This window comes from Bactrocera tryoni, chromosome 3, assembly GCF_016617805.1.
Source record: "Bactrocera tryoni isolate S06 chromosome 3, CSIRO_BtryS06_freeze2, whole genome shotgun sequence".
NCBI classification, from domain to species: domain Eukaryota; kingdom Metazoa; phylum Arthropoda; class Insecta; order Diptera; family Tephritidae; genus Bactrocera; species Bactrocera tryoni.
The window spans coordinates 40,605,204-40,626,351 of NC_052501.1; the positions used below are offsets into that span (position 1 = coordinate 40,605,204).

At 37.7% G+C, this 21,148-nt stretch overlaps 1 protein-coding gene across 3 annotated transcripts in view; it reads right to left on the bottom strand.

The window, feature by feature from the left end:
• Positions 1-10,748: 10,748 nt before the first annotated feature.
• Positions 10,749-21,148, bottom strand: part of LOC120770831 (zwei Ig domain protein zig-8) — a 151,174-nt gene continuing 140,774 nt past the window's right edge. For all 3 annotated transcript variants that reach the window (XM_040098422.1, XM_040098421.1, XM_040098420.1), the window contains exons 7-9: positions 18,218-18,431; positions 17,080-17,188; positions 10,749-13,815 (exon numbers count right to left, since the gene is read on the bottom strand). In XM_040098422.1, coding sequence (XP_039954356.1) covers positions 13,797-13,815; positions 17,080-17,188; positions 18,218-18,431 — 342 coding nt within the window. In that variant the 3' untranslated portion in view covers positions 10,749-13,796. The remainder of the gene's footprint in view (positions 13,816-17,079; positions 17,189-18,217; positions 18,432-21,148) is intronic.

Genomic DNA, 21,148 nt, shown 5'->3' on the forward strand with positions numbered 1-21,148 from the left:
ATACTTTATTTTGCTTTTGTCTACTATTTGGCTTTGATAATCAGTTCTGATTGAACCCTCGTTGAAGGTGTTTGCTGACTCCCGGGGAAGTGTGTTGTAATTAGTACCTCCAGAGACTCTTTTGCCGAGGAGGTCCAATCACTACCCTCCGTCCTAATGTAGGCAGTGTTAATATGATCTTTGGATAGCATTTTTCTCAGCCTAGCGGTTTCTCTGCAACTTTCTACCGATGTGCAGAAAGATCGCCAAGAATCGTGTTTTGCTTTCCTGGCTGCTTTTTTGTATCTTTTCATAATATCTTTATATGGCTGCCATATTTTGGTTCCAAAACTCTCATTGAAAGCTTTCCTTATTTGTGTTCTCAAATTCTTGAGTTCACTGTTCCACCAAGGGAGAGACTTTCTCTTTTTCAAAACTGTTTGCGGAGTAGATTTTTTGAAAGTTGTGGTTAAGAGTTTTTCCAACTTCTCTACTTCTGTATCTAGTTCTTGAGTATTTCTGACACTGTTATTGCCTCCCTTTTTGAGGCATTTTGTTGCTATTCTGGTATATTTTTCCCATGCTGTTCTTCTAGGGTTCCGGTATGTGAGAGGTGCACTGTACCTCCCGCGGATGCTGAAGAGTATCCAGAAGTGATCCGACATGGAAGGCTCATCGGATACCCTCCAGTTATCCACAACGAGACTGTCTGTGTCTGTTGATAGCGTGAAGTCAAGCACTTCCTCCCACCCCGGAAACCTATCAGAGCTTGGAAAAATAAAAGTTGGCTTATCGCCCTTGTTGCATATGCTTAGATTACTATTTAGAATATACTGCAAGAGTGACTCACCTCTGGTGTTTATGCTGGAGCTACCCCATACGGTGTGAATTGCGTTTGCATCACACCCTATTAGGACATCTTCTTCCCTGTTCTCCTCTACTAGTCTGGTGAGCGGGGTCGGTGGTATGTCTTCGTCATGGGCCAAGTAGGCCGAGACTAAGAAGAAGGGCTTTTCCTTCTGTTCCACCTTTACCACTGTGATATCTGCTGTGCTGTAATTAGGACAAAGAAATGTATTTATACTTTTATTGATAAGAATGCATGCCCGAGGTTTACCTTTGTATCGTGTGTAAAACAGGTTATAGTTGCTGCTGCTTTTGGGTATAAGCCTCAATTGGAGGCCTACAAAGGCGTTGCTGATTTTAGCAACACTACCCGTCAGGAAATCCAGGGAGGCCTGGTCCGCGCACTTGATGACCCTGTAGCCCCTGAGGGTCTCAGAGGAGTCAAACTCCGGGTGAGAACTCGCTGGATTGTCGAGTACATAGCTTAGCACCATACTCGAAAATCTGACGTCGATCTCCACCCATCTTTCCTGTACCGTGCTCGGTGAGGAGGAATTCCCATCTATGATGGCCACTTGCAGGCTATCTCTGGCTACATCGCAGAAATGCCTTGCCGCTATTACTCTGCTCTGTTCGCCTTCACTCCGCCTCGGTTTTTTAGGCAGAGTTTCGGGTGTTTCTGTCGTAGAGCGTTTCCTTTTTTGTGAAGTGCTCTCCTGTCTGTTCTCTACTAGAGGTTCTGATTTCTTCCTTTTCAGGTAGCTTTCATATTCCTCCACTATTGCTTTGAGGCGCTTTGTTTCTGCCTCATCAACTGGGGTGCCGGCTGCCTGGTCTTTGGCTATCTTCCCTAGAATGAAGACTGCCCTCTGGTGCCGGTTTTTCCTCAGCTGATTCTTGGTTTTTTTGCGCTTCTTTTTGATTTCCCCTTTGGCCGCCAGTGCACTTTGGTTGGTGCTCATGGCATCTTTGGAGGTGGACGCTTCCTCCCTTACGTTCGCTGTTGTCACTGCTGTATCTGCCGGTATACTTAGGCTGGTATGTCCGGCAGTACTTTTACTCGTCTCCTGGCTGGAGGCGAGTAATTCGTTTTCGACGGATTCCGTAATGGGAATCCTGTAATTCATGTCCTTAGTCGTCGCTGTTGTCGTCAAATTGGTTGTTGTAGTTGTTGTTGTTATGTTGTTTCCGTTCATTTGTTGGTCCCACGAGTAGGCCGGAAAGGGTTGGTCACTCGTCCGCAGAGCCGGTATGCGGAGAGAAGGCTTTTATACCTCCGACCTCGCCTGGGCATCGGAGGGGACCGTTCGCGATCAGCTATTTATTACCCCCCGCTGACCATTCAGCTCTCGGCACGGGTACCTCGACACCTTGGCTTAGGGTGGTGTTGGTGCGGGTATCCTCATACTTCCACAATAGGAGATGGGCGTAAAACCTAGGGTTTATTCATCCATTTCACTCTTGAGGGAATTATGGGATGCACACTTTACTCTTACTTAAGCCCCTTCGCCACGACAAGGCGACCAACTTCAAAGAGGATAAGACTGAGTAATCCAATGATTTTTACCTAGTTACCCATTGCAAGCCTAGTTACTGCATCCTTGAATAATATAATGTTGTGGGTATAGTTTTAATTGTCGCTTGGCTATCCGCTACAAGGTTATAGGACTTGCTGATAGAGTCTCAGCGCTGGCAAGCTCCCGCCACGCCCAGCTATCTAATAGTAGAACACAAGTGGATACGGCAGCACCGACTCATTCCCATTCCACTGATAATGGTTCTTGGGTGCCTTTTCTTGCTAACTCATCAGCTTTACAATTTCCAGCGATTGAACTGTCGCCTGGCATCCACACCAGCCTTATCACTCGATACTATTGATAGTGAAGTTAGGCACTCCTTGACCAACTCTAAATGCACTGTTAATGAGTTCAAGGCCGCCCTGCTATCTGACAACTCTCTTGCCGGTATATCGGTAGAGAAAGAGCCGCCATAGTTCGCTTTGGCGACTCCATAATCCAAGTGATCCGGTATCAAGTCAAAGTATGTGAGGATTTCAGAGTTTTCAGACACGTGCTTTTTTAGGAACCCAGGTTAGCAACTTTAAGTAATGTTTGGAGTAAACCTTAGTGCACCACACAAGATGATGATTGTCTAGCTTCTTTTTTAGTGCGGATTTTTCTCGAGCCCTCCACCACATTAAGACTCCAAACAACATAATGGCCTTGATTATTGAGTCGTAGAGCCAGATGAACACTTTAGGAGAGAGACCTCATCTTTATCCAATGACTTTTCTACAGCAGTATAAGGCAGACGCCGGCTTTTTTGATCTTTCTTCGATATTCGGCTTGCATGAAAGCTTCATATCCAGGATAAGCTCTAGATATTTCACTGCTCGCGCCGGTTGAAAATGGATGTCTCCTATTTGGCAGCGGTACCATCTGTATCCTCTAGTAACTAAAACCATCTCTGTTTTATTTGGGTTGATAGCGAGACCACTTCCGACTGCCCAATTTGTTACGATGCTGAGATACCCTTGTATCAAGTCGTACACGGTACTCAGGAACCTTTGACCGGCAGCGACTATCCTCAAGTTTTTTAAGCAGGTCATTAACGAAAAGGATCCATAGAAGAGGAGAGAGATCTCCATTTGTGGAGTTCTCCTACTCACATTTCTTCGAGCACGTGCGTTGCACCATTCCGTTTCCGTCACTCTGTCGCACAGAATATTGAGAACTAGGTGTTTGAGGTAAGATTAAACTCCATTAGGTCTTAACCAAATTTAAGCGAATTGAAGCTGAAATATCGAATTTGATTTGATAACTTTAGAAACTCTCTGGATCACATGTCCTTAAAAGAAACCAACTTCTATACTTAATTTTTGGTAACATACAATTTAAAGATTAATTAATTTGCACTGTCTCAACTTTGAGCTCCTGCCAACAGTCGCTTCCAATACATATTCATTATAATTTTTTCTACATAATCTCTTTACATGCGTTAGAGCGCATTATGTGAGCGGCTAGTCAGTGACAAGATAAACATCATGACAGCGTTTAATTGGAAATTTATGAAAATTAGTTGTTTAACAAGCGAATGGCAAAATGAATATTCCCACTGCGTTTGTGCGACATGTCAGACACAGCAATGACAGAGGCCAATAAACTCATCAGTGGTCGGTGCGAGCACGTCTGGACCTTCGCATTTAGCGGCCGTTCATTAATTTAGTATTAATGTCGTTCTTTTGGCTATTCCTTTCCGCACACATCATATACTCGTAAACATGTAATCTAATGAATGTAATGTGCATATGCACGCGCTGGGATTAGTACACACACACATTCAAAGTTTTTACGTTTTTGGTAATAATTTATGATTATTTTTCACGGCTTCTGTTTTCTGTTTTCTGCAGACGAATGACGGTAGTGGTGGTGTACTAACCTAGTCATAAAAACTTTTATTATTTTTTTGTTTTAGGCCGTGTGTCAATTTCTTATCTATTTGGCCGAAAGTTGCTGCCCACCACTGGTAATTAATTGTCTGCAGGCGTTGTCAACAATAAACCTGAATGTAATGTCAACATAATCGTGTAATTAAAACGTCACGTGGAGTTACATTTCGGCAGCTCAAAAAAATGGAAAAACTGTTGAGTTATACACATATTAGGGGGAAAAAAAAAGATAATAGAGAGACTGGTTCAATCCTGAATTAGGTGTGCTGCTTTTTCCTGGTCCAAGTCGCAGAACCGGCAGTTAGCGCAGGAGACCATGTTGGATAAGTGCTTCCTGAGCCTGCAGTGCCCTGTGTAGAGCGCGACGTTGGAGGCGGAATTTGTCACGGGGGAGGTTAATTAGTTTTTTGAACCTAGAGAGGTTGTACCCTTCTAGAAGCAGCTTGGCATGGCGCATTTCTGCTGACTGCTGCCAGTGCTGATCTCTCCAAGCTCACTCCTCCTTACGGAGCAGCTCCTTAAGAGTGTGGGACGCCACCACGATGCATGGTTCTGGCGCCATCACCTTGGACGCTGCCGCAGAGCGGGATAGTTCGTCGGCCACCTCATTTTCTGATTGGGTTCACCCGGTTGCACAAAGATAGGTGGTTCAGCCTTTCAATGTATTCCTCTACTAAAAGCGATTCGATATCATATACTGAGATCGCTTTTAAAGCCGCTTGACTGTCGCTTAGAATGGAGATGCGCTGGTTACGATAGTTGCGATGGATGTTGATTTCTACGTACTAACTTATACTCGTAGCAAAACGTAGCTTGGTACGCGGTCCCGCAATGTCTGCTCCAATGCCTTCCGGTGTTTTTGAGCCGTGAGTGTACCACTGGATAGTACTGTCTCTCAGCAGTATTTCAAGCGTGGAGTCATTCCACTCTGTCTTTTTGCCTAGTGTAACTCTAAAGTTCTTTTTGAAATTAATCTTCCTTGCAACGCCGTCCCTTGGGAGAGGGCTTTCCGCTAGTGCCTTCATCTGTTAAGACGACATTACCTTGCCTTTGCCGAAACCCTCTGCTGACATTAGCAGCATGCTATGTTTCGCTACCTGTTTAATCACCAGATGCAGCGGTGTGAGTTTCACTATGACTTCAAGTGCCGCAGTGGGGCATGTGCGCATTGCCCCTGAAGCACAGACACAGGCAAGCCTTTGCGGCTTTGATAGTCTAAGGCCTACCGAAGAATGCGTTGTCTTGACGGGCCAGGCAACCTCTCCAATGGACCTTACAATCATGGTATACAGCCATGGTATACAGCCATGGTATACAGCCATCGTATACAGCCATGGTATACAGGCATGATACCTGGCTTGCATCCCCGGGATCAGTCGTCTGCATATCATGAGTGCCTTGGTGGCTTTGGACAGCGTTAAGTCCAAATGCCGACTACACCGGAAGGATGAGTCTAATGTGAAACCAAGGAATTTGACCTCTTTCGACATCTATATCTCCCTGCCTCCAATTGTTAGGGGCCTCAAGCCTGGAGGAGACCTTCGCTTAGTAAAAGGGATCACGGTAGTTTTTGTCGCGTTGTTCCTTAGCCCTACCGTGTTAGAACTCTTTGCTAGACTTAAGCCCCGTTGAACAATGTCACAGAGATTGTTCTCAAATTTATCTCGCGCTATTATGACAATGTCGTCCGCGTACCCCTGACAACGGATTCCATTGCTAGTCAACAACTCAAGGAGCTCATATATACATATATACTCCACCCTATGGGCAGCCCCTTGTAGTGCCAAGACAAATCTTGCTCTCCCGCACAGCTGTTTCCGCCACCCTAGTACGCAGTAAGGCTTCTATCCATCTGCACACTGGAGCCGTTAAGCTTATTTTCTCTAGTGCCTTGATCACGCTAGCGTGAGACGCATTATCAAAAGCACCCTCAATGTCAAGGAAGGCGCAAATCGCAACCTCGCCATTATCCAGCAAATCCTGCAGTTCAGATGTGAGTTGGTACAGAGCAGTGCCAGTAGATCTGCCTGCTCTGTACGGGTGCGATTTTCAGCGCTTCCGATCTTAGGTGGTTTTCTACTATCTTTTCCATTCTTTTTAGCATGAAGGATGTAAGACTAATACGCCGGAATTTTTTGAACAACGAATAGTCTCTCCTACCTACCTTGGGGATGAAGATTATCTTCGCAATTCTCCCTGGCTCTGGGATATACGACATCGCCAGGCTATCTCTAACCAGCCCTAACAGGTGTGGTAAGAGAACTTGCATACTTTGCTGCAAAAGAGCGGGAAAGATGCCATCTACTCCTGGTGACCTATAGTTCGAGATCGAGGCCAGTGACCACCTGATTGAGTCTGCAGTGAACAAATTCCTTGCAGTCAGCCAGTCCAGGCGATCTGGCCTGCTTGCGACCGATGGTGGAGTTTGTTCAGCCTGAACCGTCTCCGGAAAGTGCGCTTTGCCCTCTCCTCTGTACTAGTCGTATAGGAACCGTCCCGTCTTTTGATGGGTAATACCGTGTCCGTCTTGCCTCTTGACAACGCCTTGTGCAGTCTAGCTACCTCTGGGGTCGAGGAGACGCTGTCACAGAATTTCCTAAAGCTATTTGACTTCGCGAACCTAATCTCCTTGTTATAGGTTGTTAGGTGTTGCCTATACGTATTCCTCCCAGTTTTCCGTGCGCTTGGCTTTCTTGAACAGCCTGCGCACCACTTGTCTAAGTGCCGAGAGTTTGTTAGACCACCAGGGACAGGTTTGTTTCCTGGTGGCCACCTTTAGTGGAAAAACACAACGATTGGCGTCCATTATAGACTGGTTTATAGCAGTCAGCCTGCTCTCCAGTCCAGTTACAGTGGATCTACTATCTGCCTGTCTCACTCTGCTTATATTTTGCTTTAGAATTTCATTGAAAATCTTCCAGTTCGTATTTCTGGGGATACGTGTCGGAGGTTGGTCCCCGACTTCTACCTTTAGATCAAATCGAATGATTCTGTGATCACACATTGAGAGCTCTTTCGACACCCGCCACTGCGAGATTAAACCGGTCATGTTTTCGTTGCTTAAGGTAATATCAAGGACCTCCCTTTGAGCACTGGTTACTAATTTGGGTTCACAGCCCATATTCTCGATGCTTATATTACTTCTAATTATAAATTCAAGTTCCTATATCTAGGCTTCACAACCTATCGAGAAGCGAGTATTCACATGGCTTTAAAGGAATCTTTGCAGACACACTCAAATTTATCAGAAATTAAGCATGAATTACAATCATATTTGGTATCTTGTTAACTCAGTTTGTTTAGTTTATGATATATTTGTATTAAAATATATATGGAAATATTAATTACCGACAAATTATTGTTATTTATTGGTTTACTTAAAGCTACATGAAGTATTTATTCTTACTTTATTTTTTGAGATATATTCTTTTAAGGAAAAGTCAACTTAGTGGGTCGAAGTCATTATAGTTGAATCATAAAGGCAAGGTCTAGATTTCATTTACGTTCAGCTTTCCATGAAAATTATTTTTATTCAAATATTTTGTTTGCTAAGGGAAGGAATTAATGAGAATATTTTAGATATTTTTCCACGCAATCTTTAAAGATAAAACTAGATTATTTAACATATTTTCCAATAATCATATGTGGTGTGAAAACTACGATTTTACCGGTTTCGTCCCCAAGGCGCATTTCTCTTCTTCTTTATTGGCATCGACATCGCTTATTTGGTAATATCCGAGTTTAAAACAGCGCGCCAATCGTTCCTTCTTTTCGCTGCTTGACGTACTGGCCAATTGGGGATTCCAACCACGTCCTTCTCCACCTGGTCTTTCCAACGGAGTGGAGGTCTTGGTATTGCTCAACGTCGGTTTACACAGCCGTATTTAGTTTTGCGGGTATGGAGTATGGAGTCATGTGGAGAAGTTCACGCAAGTGAGGAAAGTTCTCGGAGCGTCATTCACTTGGGAGTGGCCAGAAACGATTATTTTACCTATGGCTCAAACAGCTCACGACTTCCGGTCTTAGACCAAGTGTCCTCTGGGTAGCCAAAGAACGTCGGCTTAAAGGCGAACCGTTCTTACCCAGGGTTATGCGCTGAGTTTGGCACCCTCATAAAAAACGCCCCCAATGAAAAAAGAAAACAACAGTCTTGGACGAGAGACCCCCAAACCGCACTATTAATAGAAAAAATTGTCCTCTAAATTTCATTATTATACGATTATGATGACCGATATTTTCAGTATAAAATTAAAGGGAAGTTTGAAAATCATTATGTCAAATAGAAGGGGACTAGAGAATTGAGCACATTATTATCATAATCAGATATTTTCTGCATTTTTTTGATATATCTCTAAAGTGAAAAATTGTTATGATTTCAACGTTTTTAAACTTTATAGTAGCCATATACAAGACACTTCTTGTACTAGCATTTATTGCGATACCGTCATGGGTGTTTCGTTTATATATGGTGAGGGAACAGGCTACAAGAAATTTAGAATGGCGTTATATGTGAGTTGGCGTGGTTATTGATAGATTACGCTCATATACAGCCTCCGAAGATTGACAAAGAACAATTTTATCAATCAACTCAAGTTATCAAATAAATATATCTTAATTAGTCTTTGGTGTTAAAAACAAGTTTATTTTACTATGCATATCATGTTGCTAAAGTATAAAAATAAATTAATATTTTGTGTTTGAGGTTACAGAGAGTGGTAAGAAATTTATTGTTTTCAGTGATAACATCAAATCAAAAAGAAAGCTCTTTCAAAAGATCATTGATAGATACGTTCCTTAAGGACTGAAGTCATACTCGTATGTACCAAATTTCAACATTCTAAGCCAACTAATTCTGGTTTTTAAGGGATTGCCTATAATGTGAGTAAGTGGTACAAATCTCAGACTCTATCAGCTCATAGTACCTCTAATGCTACTTTATCACCAAGAGTTGCATATCAGTTGACACTGATCACACAGGATATCCCAGAAATGGACTTATTACCTTAGCTAAAAAACAGGTCAACAATTTTTTTGTACTTAAGCAAATATATGAATATGTGAAAGCTCGATTACAAATGAAAAATTAATGAATTGGTTTTCGCGTCCATATAATGTCGGTCTTCGCGCGCTCTCTGGAAAAGTCTGAATCTTGCACCGAAAATATCACGTCTCATCAAGTCCGAAGATTTCATTGATGTAATAATAGACTACAAAATATTTTAAACTATGGCAAAGTTATTGGTGAAGATTTCGAAGCTTTCAAATACAAAGTTTTCGTACAAGAGTGATATGGTTTCTTTAAAAAATCATCATGACTGCTTTTACAAGAACGAATTCGATGAAACCCATTTTCGAGTACTTTTTCCACTATATCAAGTAGTATGTCATGAATAGCACGTTCACAATTGACTTCTAAAGCTTGAAGAGAGTCTGGTTTATTGCTAAAGACCAATGACTTCAAATGACCCCACAGGAAGTAGTCTAACGGTGTTAAACCACAACTTTTCGGAAGTCTTTCAATGTAAAAATTTCTTGAATTAATCCAATCTCCAAACTTTTCTCGCAATAATTCGGTTGATGCACGTGTTGGAACCGGTTTTGGTCGAGATTCTCCAATTGCGGCCATAAAAAGTTGGTTATCATCAGTCATTATCCAAAGAATTCCGGATTCCACCATACCAAAAACCACACCAAATTGTCAGTTTAGGTGAATGTAATGGTTGTTCCTGATTAAGTTTTGGATTTTCTTTGAACTAGAAACCGCATCAGTACGATAAAGCTGAGTCTCATCGTAGAAGATAATTTTCTTAATAAATTGTTATTGTTTTCAAATTGTTCCAAGGCCATATATTCATCAAATTCATCACGTTTACGGTGGTCCTGTGGCTTCAGTTCTTGATTGAGATTATTTTTATTCGGATACAAGTCTAAATCCTTTCTCAAAATTCGCCCGTTTCAATTCTGGAGAACGTTTAGGAATCGAAAAATTGCGCTCTTTGTCTTATTGACACATGAACTTTATGTAAAGAAATTGTAGGGTGGAAATTTTCAACAATTCGGCGAATAGCGAGTACATGTGGACGATTATTATCATATAATGATTTTGCCAAAGTTGCAATTGTAGAAAGATTAGTTTGATAATAAAAATTAAAATTTTTAAAACTTTGTTCTTGCGTATGTCTTTCCACTGAATATATATTTTAAAATGTCTATTGTAAAAGCGAATCCAAATTGGTTGTTTTATTAAAAGATTTTAATAAAGTGTTTTTGTGTTAAAAAAGCAAATTCAGAAATATTTTTTTATTTTTATACATATTTTAGAGTAAAAAGCAGTAAAAATAAGATATATACAACCCGTGAGCAAATGAGCTATAGACCGTTGTAATCAAAGCATGTACTCACCTCAAAGATTTCCTTCTAGTTCAGAATTAGCTTGAAATTAGTTCATAACACAAAATAATTCCAACAGCATTAGTAATGATTTGAATGTCTGTTTATTCTCATACTGAATTGTGTACATTAAATGCGCTTATCTACAAATAGTTATGTATGTATTTTCTTCATTTCTTTTTTATTTCAATATAGTTACAATGCGGCAGATGTACAGTGGGCAGCAAACGTATTAAACCAAATTGTATAATATTATATGTTCTGTATAATAAAATAAATTAATCTCTAAATATTTGCGTAAACGCATTAAATAAAAGAGGGAGCAATAATACAAAGCAATGTAAAAATTCATAAGGTTTGTTTCTGAAGAATTTTAGTCCAATATTTTCCGTGTAGTAGTATGGTAGGATCAATATTATTTTGCAGCTTCTAACATTCTGAAGTATTTATACATAATCCTAGTTGTTAAACACTCGATAGGGTAGATCGAAATGATATAAGTTTGTTTTTGAATGAACGATCATAGAAAGAGCGATTACGAGCAGGTTCATTAAAAAATTGGAAGATCATACTAATTAGATTTGTCAAGATTGTTAATGTTTTCCAAGCATAAATGTATGAAAGACAGTGAGTAAGATATCTATACCTACATACGTTCACTGGTTGAGCACGATCACCGTCTTTCATACCTTTTAAGAATTTCGAAGTAAACCTTTTAAAATTTACACTCCAAATAAACTAAGAAAATACAACGAGGTATAACATAAATATAGTACCATATAGCATAACGGCAAAAAAATCTTTCGACCCATATAGTTGTCTCTGAAATAAGCTTTCACTTGGTTATAGTTCAAGTCTTAATAATGAAGAATGCTGGCTATGTTGCACGTAAAAGTGAAAGTTCTTGCTTGCATTACTACTTCGTTGGAGAGTAATCAGAGACTAATATTTCATTTATATATTCAAGAATATAGGTTAGGTTAATCAGGCCAATGAGCTACCCATAGACTAGTTTTGCTCCTTTGCGATACCAAATGGAGTTCAGTTGTCAGGTCCAAGAGAAGTATTCATCCTTCAGGATGCCTGCGCTTGAAGCAAATTCTAAGAGGCTCTGCGGCCTCACTATCGATACTTTCTCCAGTGTTTCATATTGTGGGGTCCCCAGATGCTTACTGCGTAGTCTTGCCAATGCGGGAAAAGTGCACAAGAGCTGTTCCATTGTTTGCCTGGTGCCTTGCTCTAGACATTTCCGGCCGTCTTCTCGATATGTCAGCAAAAATATAAGTTAATAACCGATATTATATAAGCAATTAATGTCTATTTCAACTGGTCAATAATTATGAATCCATATTATAGACTCATAGGAGAGCTAGAGCACTTTAAAAACTTAGTGAAGAAAGTACGCTTACTCTTTTTAAGCAATGGGTATGTTTCGTTTTGTTTGGGAAAACTATAGCGCTTTGGATTCAGGTTGTAGTTTGTTCGATTCACTACTTTTTATCCTTTGGTGTGTCGGAGTCTCTTATATGAAGATGTTCTGAGGTGAATTTGTGGGTTTGTAGATATATTACAAAATTAGTTGTATATAATAATTAAAACGCTTGTTTTTGATGAAAAATATATATAGGAAATGGTTTACGTTGAACATTTTGGAATTTAGTTTAAACTAAATTTATGCTTTCAGGCATTATTCGCTGACTGACAGATACATAGATAGATAGGTGATTCTAACTTCAAAAGCGGATGTATATTGTTCCATCTCAATATTTTCATTGCAACTAAGTGACAGCTATTATTTTTTTCGAAATAAATTTGCTACTATTATTTTGTGCCCTTTTTCGAAAAAGAAATCCTTATTAACTTAAAAAAATTCAAACAAATGAAAATAAACTTGTGCCCACTGTATTAACGTTTTCATTTCTAATTGCCATATTTGACTGCCTCGGCAGTTTCGGTGAACATTTGTAGTGTCTTATTTTTGTTTGCTTAATTTTCATGGAATTTTAATAAGGATTCTACATTTAATAGAATTTATAATAATTTTATCTTGGATTTCTTGCTTATTATCAATATTTTTGTTGCGCTCGCATCTTGTCGCATTTGCCTTTTATTCACAAATTATCTTAGTCGGTTTTTGTGTCTTCAATTTTTAAGCTTATTTCTGATATTTTTTAAACTATTTATTATTTATTCATTCATTTATTTTCTACATATATTTTTAACTATAGTTTCACTACGTCATTCATTTGCTTATTATATTTAAATTCATTAACATCTAAATATAATAAATTTTCTCTTGCGCCAGTTCGCTTAAACCCAACTCTCGCGCTCGCCCGTTATGTTCCATTAAGCGTTCATTCTTAATTTATATATGTATATAACTGTATTTTTTATGAACTCTCACTTAGGTTTTTAATTGATTTCAACGGATAAGCGTAAATGCGTAACAAAACCTTAATTTAATTAATTACAATTAATGGCAATACTAATTTATGTGTGTTGATGTTTATTTATTTTTGTTAGTTTTTTCCTTGGGTTTTGCTTTTATTTTTTGCTCTCCTTCCTTTTCCATGAAAATGTACAAAGTTTCGCGCCGCAAACTGAGCAGGGTAAATGCTTTTTACATACAAAAAATATTACAACTAAATTTTTATGAAATTTGAATTACAAAATTAATACTAAATTTAATCGTAATTACACGTACATATACATATCATTAATCAATTTAATGTACACATATGCCCTCGCATATGATATTTTTGTTTTGTAATTTGTAATCTAATAACGAAATATGCGTCACACATAGTAATTTACAGTTATATTATTTTAAAGTATTTTTTATTGTGTCAATATTCTAACGCTATTTACAATTTTTTACTCGCAACAATTTAATGCTCGCTTCGCTTTCATTATTTTGTTGTATATTTATTTATTTGTTTTTACTTTTTTTCTTACTTTTTTATTGGAACATTAATAAATAATACATATGTATTTAAATTGTGCTAAAATTTATAGATTACTGCTATTTTAAGATAGTTTTTTCCATATTTTTCTGCATTTTTTTGTTAGATCTAAATTGAAAATATCTTAAATAGGATTATTTATAATTTATTCGTTATGTTTAATTTAAGTCTTAGGTTAAAAAAATGCGCCTGAAATGGAGAAAAGATTAGTTGGGATTAATGATATGAGCTTTAACTGCAATTTAAATACATTTTATATTATTTTAATTTGTTTAGTGTAATTATGGTTACAGTAAAAAAATAAACTTTTTGAGCAATTGGTAAAAACTTAAATAAGACAAGAGTTTAATTGGGAATATATTGCTTTATTTTTATAAATTTAGTTAAGTGTGTACTAGGGGTGAAAATACTTGATCTTTTTGAGTTGAATGGCGTCAGTAAAGTTCTGTGAGTGTGCGTTTTATGCAATTATAGGTAATGTTCCCTTATGGTTTACCTTAAAATATGAAGAAATCAAGCCGTTTTATTAACTTTCACGATGTTAGGAATATTTAAGGGAAACTAGCCCAAAATTTTATAAACCTTTTATCAAGATTGAAACCTATTATATCTTACCACAATTATAGCAATGTCTTTTGAGTAGTGAGCTGTGAAAGCTCGTTTATGTTTTGTTTTGTTGACTTCTTCTTTAGATTCCTTGAAGAACAAGGTAAAACAGAATAATACGTAATGAAATAGAGATTTTCAGAGTGGTCAAAATATCCCAATATTTCATTTAATTTAAAAATGCGAAAATGTACATCTTCGATTTTGGTCTAAAAAAGTTGAGTTTTCAATCGAAGTCCTGTTCAAAACTCATTTTATAGTAGTAGAAAATAGATAGGCAAGAGGAACTTCGCCTTTCGTTTCGAATAAATACCATTATTTCAGGATTACTACATATAAACAAAAGGAAATAGGAACCATTTTGAGTTGACCAACTAAAATATGTAGACGTATATTTATAAGGACTATAGCTCGTGGTTCTTTCGAAGCATTAAAATAGTAAATTTCCACAGACATATTTGATAAATTATTGAGTTTTTAAAGAGCGTATATTATATATACCTATGTATAGTATATTAGCTCAAATTTATAATGTAAGTAGCTTTAAACAGTTATTTATGTTCGCCAATTGAGATCATCGGTGTTGAATATATAAGATTATATTATACAATATCTCAGAGGTATAAATTTAAACCATCTGCCATGTAAAAATACATATTTATTGTTTTAGGGAAATACGAAATTCAAATTCCCTTTAGTTCTACAAATCACAAAAATTTATTGCCAAAACTTGCTTTCATAGAAAATATTAAGGACCGAGGAGTCATTACTCTGAAGATTGTAACACCCCGAAGTATTCATATTAATGATCATGTTCATTTGTCTGTATATATCTGCGTATGTATGATATATAATATTTTGCAAACCTCCGTTTCGACCCAGGAAGCCGCTTATTTGTCGGAGCAAAAATAACACTGTAACACAAACTGACCGATCCAATTGATGATAAAGATCTTTTTTTCACATGGAAACTATATGGCAGTATAAGAAATAGGAAGCTCTCATATAAAACCCACATCGAAGAAATAGCAAAGAAGGCATCGGTTGTCCTGCATTGTTAGGAGCCATTGGCAAGAGCTGGGAATTTTTACGAACTTCTACGAAACTTTTTTTATGGGGCAAAACGCTGGACACGAATACATTCAAGAAAAATCGAGGAGTGTTCAACGGGATGCTGTTATCAGTATTTGTGATGCACTACAAGCCACATAACTAAGACGCTAAAGCTGCCCTCAGACTCAGAGAATCTGGGTACTAAGATGGCTGCTTGCTTGGGCAATCTGGAATCTTCGCAGTAACACACTTTAATTTCATTCGAAAATACTTGGATTTCCACAAATCGAAGGAAGCATGGGAGAGAAGGTGACACAGACCAAGGACCACAAAGCTATATGGTGACGGGAGGAGTTCTAGCAGGCTCAGACCTGGGTCCAATTTTGTGAAATATCTGATATGATGGAGTGCTGCGCCTCCAATTACCCAAATAATAGGACACCCGGATGACATCGCGGTGACTGTGGTAGCGAAAGAAATTCATCAAATAGATCGTCTGTGCAATCATGCAGCGACAAAAATCGAAGAATGGCTTATGGTAACAAAGTACCAACCAGTTGACCAAAAGACGGAAGCAGTTTTAATCACAAGCAGGAAGAAACTAGAGGTCGCCACGTTCAATATTGACAGATATATCATTACTACACAGCAATATTTTAGATATCTAGGAGAGATGATAAACTCGAGGTTAAGTCGTCAAGGTGTCAGCAGCGCTAACGAGGATAGTGGCTAACATTGGTTGACTAAGCCAGAATAGACGAGTCCATATGGCCAAAGCAAGTCAGTCCATACCTACGTATGCTGCCACTACATATATGGGAGTCAGCGTTGCACCAGAAAACCTACGCAGAAATGGTGAAATCAGGGCTGGTGGAGGAGTACAGTTTCAGGAACTTACAGTTCCAGTTGTAGGCTTTCAGGCAGCGTCTTCCTAGCGAATTAGGCTGCCATAAAGGTAGTAGTAGCTCTACTACTCCCAAGACTCTTGGTGTAGTAATAGGAGTAGTGGCTATACATTCGCACAGAAGAGTAGCGATATAAGTCTTGAGTTCGCTGACTGTGCGCTCAAGCTTTTGAAGGGTTGCGTAGCCTTTTTATCGCTAGCATCAATTTATTATAGGATTAGACTAATTTGGTCACAGCGGTATCGCAGGAAAATGTAGGGCTACTGCTTACTACGACAGGTACTTCAATCTCACTAACTGTGGAATGGGATTGGGTAGGAGCTCTCCAGGCATCTCGAAGTTCACTACTGGAATGTTGGCCCTCTAATCAGCTCAGCAAGCGTGAATCGCAAGGTCTTCTGGGCCAGAGCAAATTGTAAGGGATCTAGTGAACTCTTTCTATCGGCAAATCACTGTCACTGTCGATCGGGATTCATATGGCAAGATTGAAGATATTACCGCCGGCCAGATGTATTATCTATTTAAAAGAAGATGAGATATCCAATTGTTGCCAGATGAAGAAAAAAATCCTCATACTTGTAGAGATCTAGGGGAAAGAGTGGAAATAGACTCCTAAGCAGTTTTGTGATGGGTTCAGAGCGCTTTTGCCGATGGTTCATATCCAACTATAGAAGTTTTTCATCTGGCTTCAGAAAGAACTGTACATAACAATCTAAATGTGATCCTCACTATTCTGGCAAAACAGCCATCAAACCTAACTTAAACTCTTTATTAAAAAGTACACATTTGATTATAATTATTACTTATTTACATTATTATTATACAGAAACTGATTTAAACAGTCTTTCAAAAGTTAAGTTTTGATTTACTACTCTATGTTTAAACTCACCTTATACCCAGCGTATTCACCAGCACACAAGGGGCCAAAAGATATTTGAATATCGCTGCAATCCGATCGGCCGAGGAAGTCTTTCGTGATATAGCCGCCATATTATCGCCTGCAAAGAGTTGGGCGAAAAAATTACAAACTTGCAAAAGCCAAAAACAACAAAATTAAAACAAAAGCATAAAAAATAATGCACGAAATATAAATGCAAACTATCGCTACAAATTCGAATGCAAATCTGTGAAAAATGAATTAATGCAAATATTTTTCCTTATTTGCCTGCATTTTGGCAACAATCATAATGGCAACCACGAGCAGCAGATTGCCACCGGAGTAGATTTGCGTAATATCCCATTTAAATGCAAAAATTGCAACTATGAAAAAGCGTAAAAGTATTAAAACTAGGTAAATGGAAAAAATTCTAGCGCAAATTGGATGATTGTGAAATGCTGACAACGGCTGCTGTCAATATTAGCCAATTATAGTTGCTTAATACTAAATTAGAATTGACTTTTAATGCCCGGCGTGTGCAGTGCTGGAATTTGATAAAGAAGCTTAGATTATGTTCGCATTTGCAAATAGTGTCAAACAGCTTTAAACAGAAAAGCATTCTCTTCTCAGGCGCTTTTGGACCACGGAAAATTTAAAAACCGCAGCTCTTTCGGCATTTGAAAAGTCAAACAATTTTTTGCATAGATAAAGTATAGTCAACTAACTGACGGCTGAATTTCTGTAGAAATATGAATTATATTATTTACTTATTTATAAATAAATAGATACCTATCGTTACCTAAAATGAAAAAAATTAAAGCTTCATTAAATTTTCAGCTTTCGCTCTCAAATATAACCATTATATAATTAGTATATAACCAATATATAACCATTTTATAACCAAAACTCAAATTTTGTTTCAATATGACTGACTGCTTTTATATCGTTTTTTCTTCCCCTGTAAACTTATTAAAAGTGATGTTACGTTTTTTTGCATTAGGTGACGACATACGTATGAATACAGGAACCTTCAAGCCTACTCTTTTCTTAGATACGATTTCTCTTTTTGCTCTATTCTTAATTTTCGCTGTGTCATTTTTGTTAACATTCATTTGATTTAATATTTTCAATACACTAAATAATCTCTCACCTTTTGACACGAAAACGTAAATGCTCGCTGGCTCCGTATTGCTGGCTGAGCATGTGTAATTTCCCGAATCGGTGATTTGTGGCTCTCTTATGATGAGGCGACTTTGTGTACGTGGTCCAGGTGTGGTCTCGATTGAAATGTCACGCCTCGTGTCGTAATAGTTAATAAGGCGATCGTTTTTCTGCCAATACACATACTGTGGTGGAGTTGGACTCTGGAAATGAAATAAAAATTTTTCATTAAACTTTTTATAGCTTTTACTTTTATAAAGCTGTAAGTTGTTTAGTAAGTGTAATTCAGTGTCAAATTAATCAAACAAATGGGCCAATATTTTTTCAGATTTACTTTTGAAGACATTCAATAAGTATCTATTACCGTGACGAGTATTTTTTTAAACGCAGACTAACTGGACAGATTTTTCTTCGCTTCACGAAGATTAGCTCGCTATAACTAGAACAAAGGTTGGTGTAGGAGATATTGCTGCTTTCAGCGAGTCAAATGTTTACTTTAATTGGAAAGATTTATTTAGCATAGATAGAATAATGCGATTTAGATTGAAAAGGCTCTGCTTTGTTTGATAACTTGTTGCCATCTTTAAGGTTCTATTAAAGCCCGTGTTTTTATTGACCAAAAACATTCGGACATAGCCAAAATTTCCTGACCTTCAATCCTGGAATAGCCATCGTTTGCGCCGGTTCACTGCTATTCGACCACCACCCTCTTCACTTGACGTTCTTGTAAGTGATACATTCACTGGTGGGAATTCGGGCACAGCAAGTTTTTGTGCGTTAATTTGGGTGAAACTAATGCATCGAAAGTTTTTGTATTCAGTCTTATTTAAATGGTTCTAAACGGACTACAGGGCAATGGTACCATTACCCGAAAATACTTATACAACACGAGATTCAGAAAAAATCATCGGAAAAACAAGTAAGGAAGGGCTAAGTTCGGGTGATAAAATGATAATCGAGATTTCATTATCCGTCATTTACATATTTTTCAAATACCGTATTTGTGTAAAGTTTTATTCCGCTATCATCATGGTTCCTAATGTATGTATTATACAGAGAAGGCATCAGATGGAATTCAAAATAGCGTTATATTGGAAGAAGGCGTGGTTGTCAACCGATTTCACCCAAATTTCGTACATATCATGTGCTAAGAAAATATTATATACCGAACTTCATTGAAATCGGTCTAGTAGTTTCTGAGATATGGTTTTTGGTCCATAAGTGGGCGACGCCACGCCCATTTTCAATTTAAGAAAAAAAGCCTGGGTGCAGCTTCCTTCTGCCATTTCTTCCGTAAAATTTAGTGTTTCTGACGTTTTTTGTTAGTCGCTTAACGCACTTTTAATGATTTTCAACATAACCTCTGTATGGGAGGTGGGCGTGGTTATTATCCGATTTCTTCCATTTTTGAACTGTTTATGGAAATGCCTGAATGAAACGACTCTGTAGAGTTTGGTTGACATAGCTATAGTAGTTTCCGAGATATGTACAAAAAACTTAGTAGGGGGCGGGACCACGCCCACTTTTCCAAACAGATTTCGTCCAAATATGGCTCTCCTTAATGCGATCCTTTCTGCGAAATTTCACTTTAATGTCTTTATTTAAGGCTTAGTTATGACACTTTATAGGTTTTCGGTTTTCGCCACTTTTTTTGTAAATTCTAAATTTTTGGCACCAACTTACATAATGTTCCAGAAATTAGGCTTCACTAATTTCAGTCAAGATAATTGACATGTTGATGGATATATTTACATTCGTCTTAATAGGTGTTTTCAAACAATAACGGAAGTTTTCCGTGTTTGAAATAATATTAATTCATTTGTCTACATTAATGTATTCGCCTACAAAATAGTCCCCTTTCGATATTATACATTTATGTCATCATTTCTTCCAGTTGTCGAAACAATAGTCAATCTGAAATTTTGGCATAACCTCTAGCTTATTGAGCTATGCTTGTGAACCGACGGCCCTTTAAGGCTCTCTTTATTTTTCTCTGCCGAATATGAAGGCTGGGACATCGTTTTGGTGTTATTTTTGCTCATGGTAACAAGAACAAATTCCTTGATTAATTTTTTTAACAAAGGAAAATCGCCAAGCTTATAAAAATACATTTATAGCAGGATTCTGTAACCAGTCTAGTCTCTATTTGAGACATTTTGATGTAAAGTCTCAATTTGTGACTAGTTACTAATCACTAAACAGTCTCTGGCGTTAGTCTCAAAATATTGCCTCAAATTTGAAACCTGATAGTTAGCAGGTCACAAAGCTAAAAAGAATTCTTGTCTGCCATTTTGAATATACTGAATAGAGATCATCAGAGATATTAATCGATTGTCGTTTTTTTATATTTTGTAAGCAACTCAAACACAGAAAGGTTAAAAATAAATCAATTTTACATAAATTTCGTAAATATTATGAAACAAAGTCAACATATATTTTCATTTTTATTGATCATATTGACTATGTTATAGAAAATTTAATATTTGTTATCGACATATTTATTTTCATTCAAGTGTAAAAATATCTCTGAATATTGAAATGTAATAGATTTTGGGACTGTCACTTACAGAACAGCAAAATCGTCTTAAGTCTCAAAAATTGTCTCTAACTTAAAATCTCAAATTTAGAGACTTGAGACTGTATCACAGTACAGAATCGCACGGTTAACCTTAACAACTGTTACGGACAAAGTTTCATAGCTTACTTTGTCCGTAACAGTTGTTAAGGCTGACAGTTTTATATGTACATTAGACCGGGTCGATTTACAGGAATCATTCCGAACTATTGATCATTTGTCGGAACTGGTCAGACAATTATATCATATACCCCCCATTTAGCCGATTTTCAGTAATTGTAAACTTAGATTTATCCAAAACGTGGTAAACTTAACCTAAACATTTGAAAAAGAAACTGCGTTTCC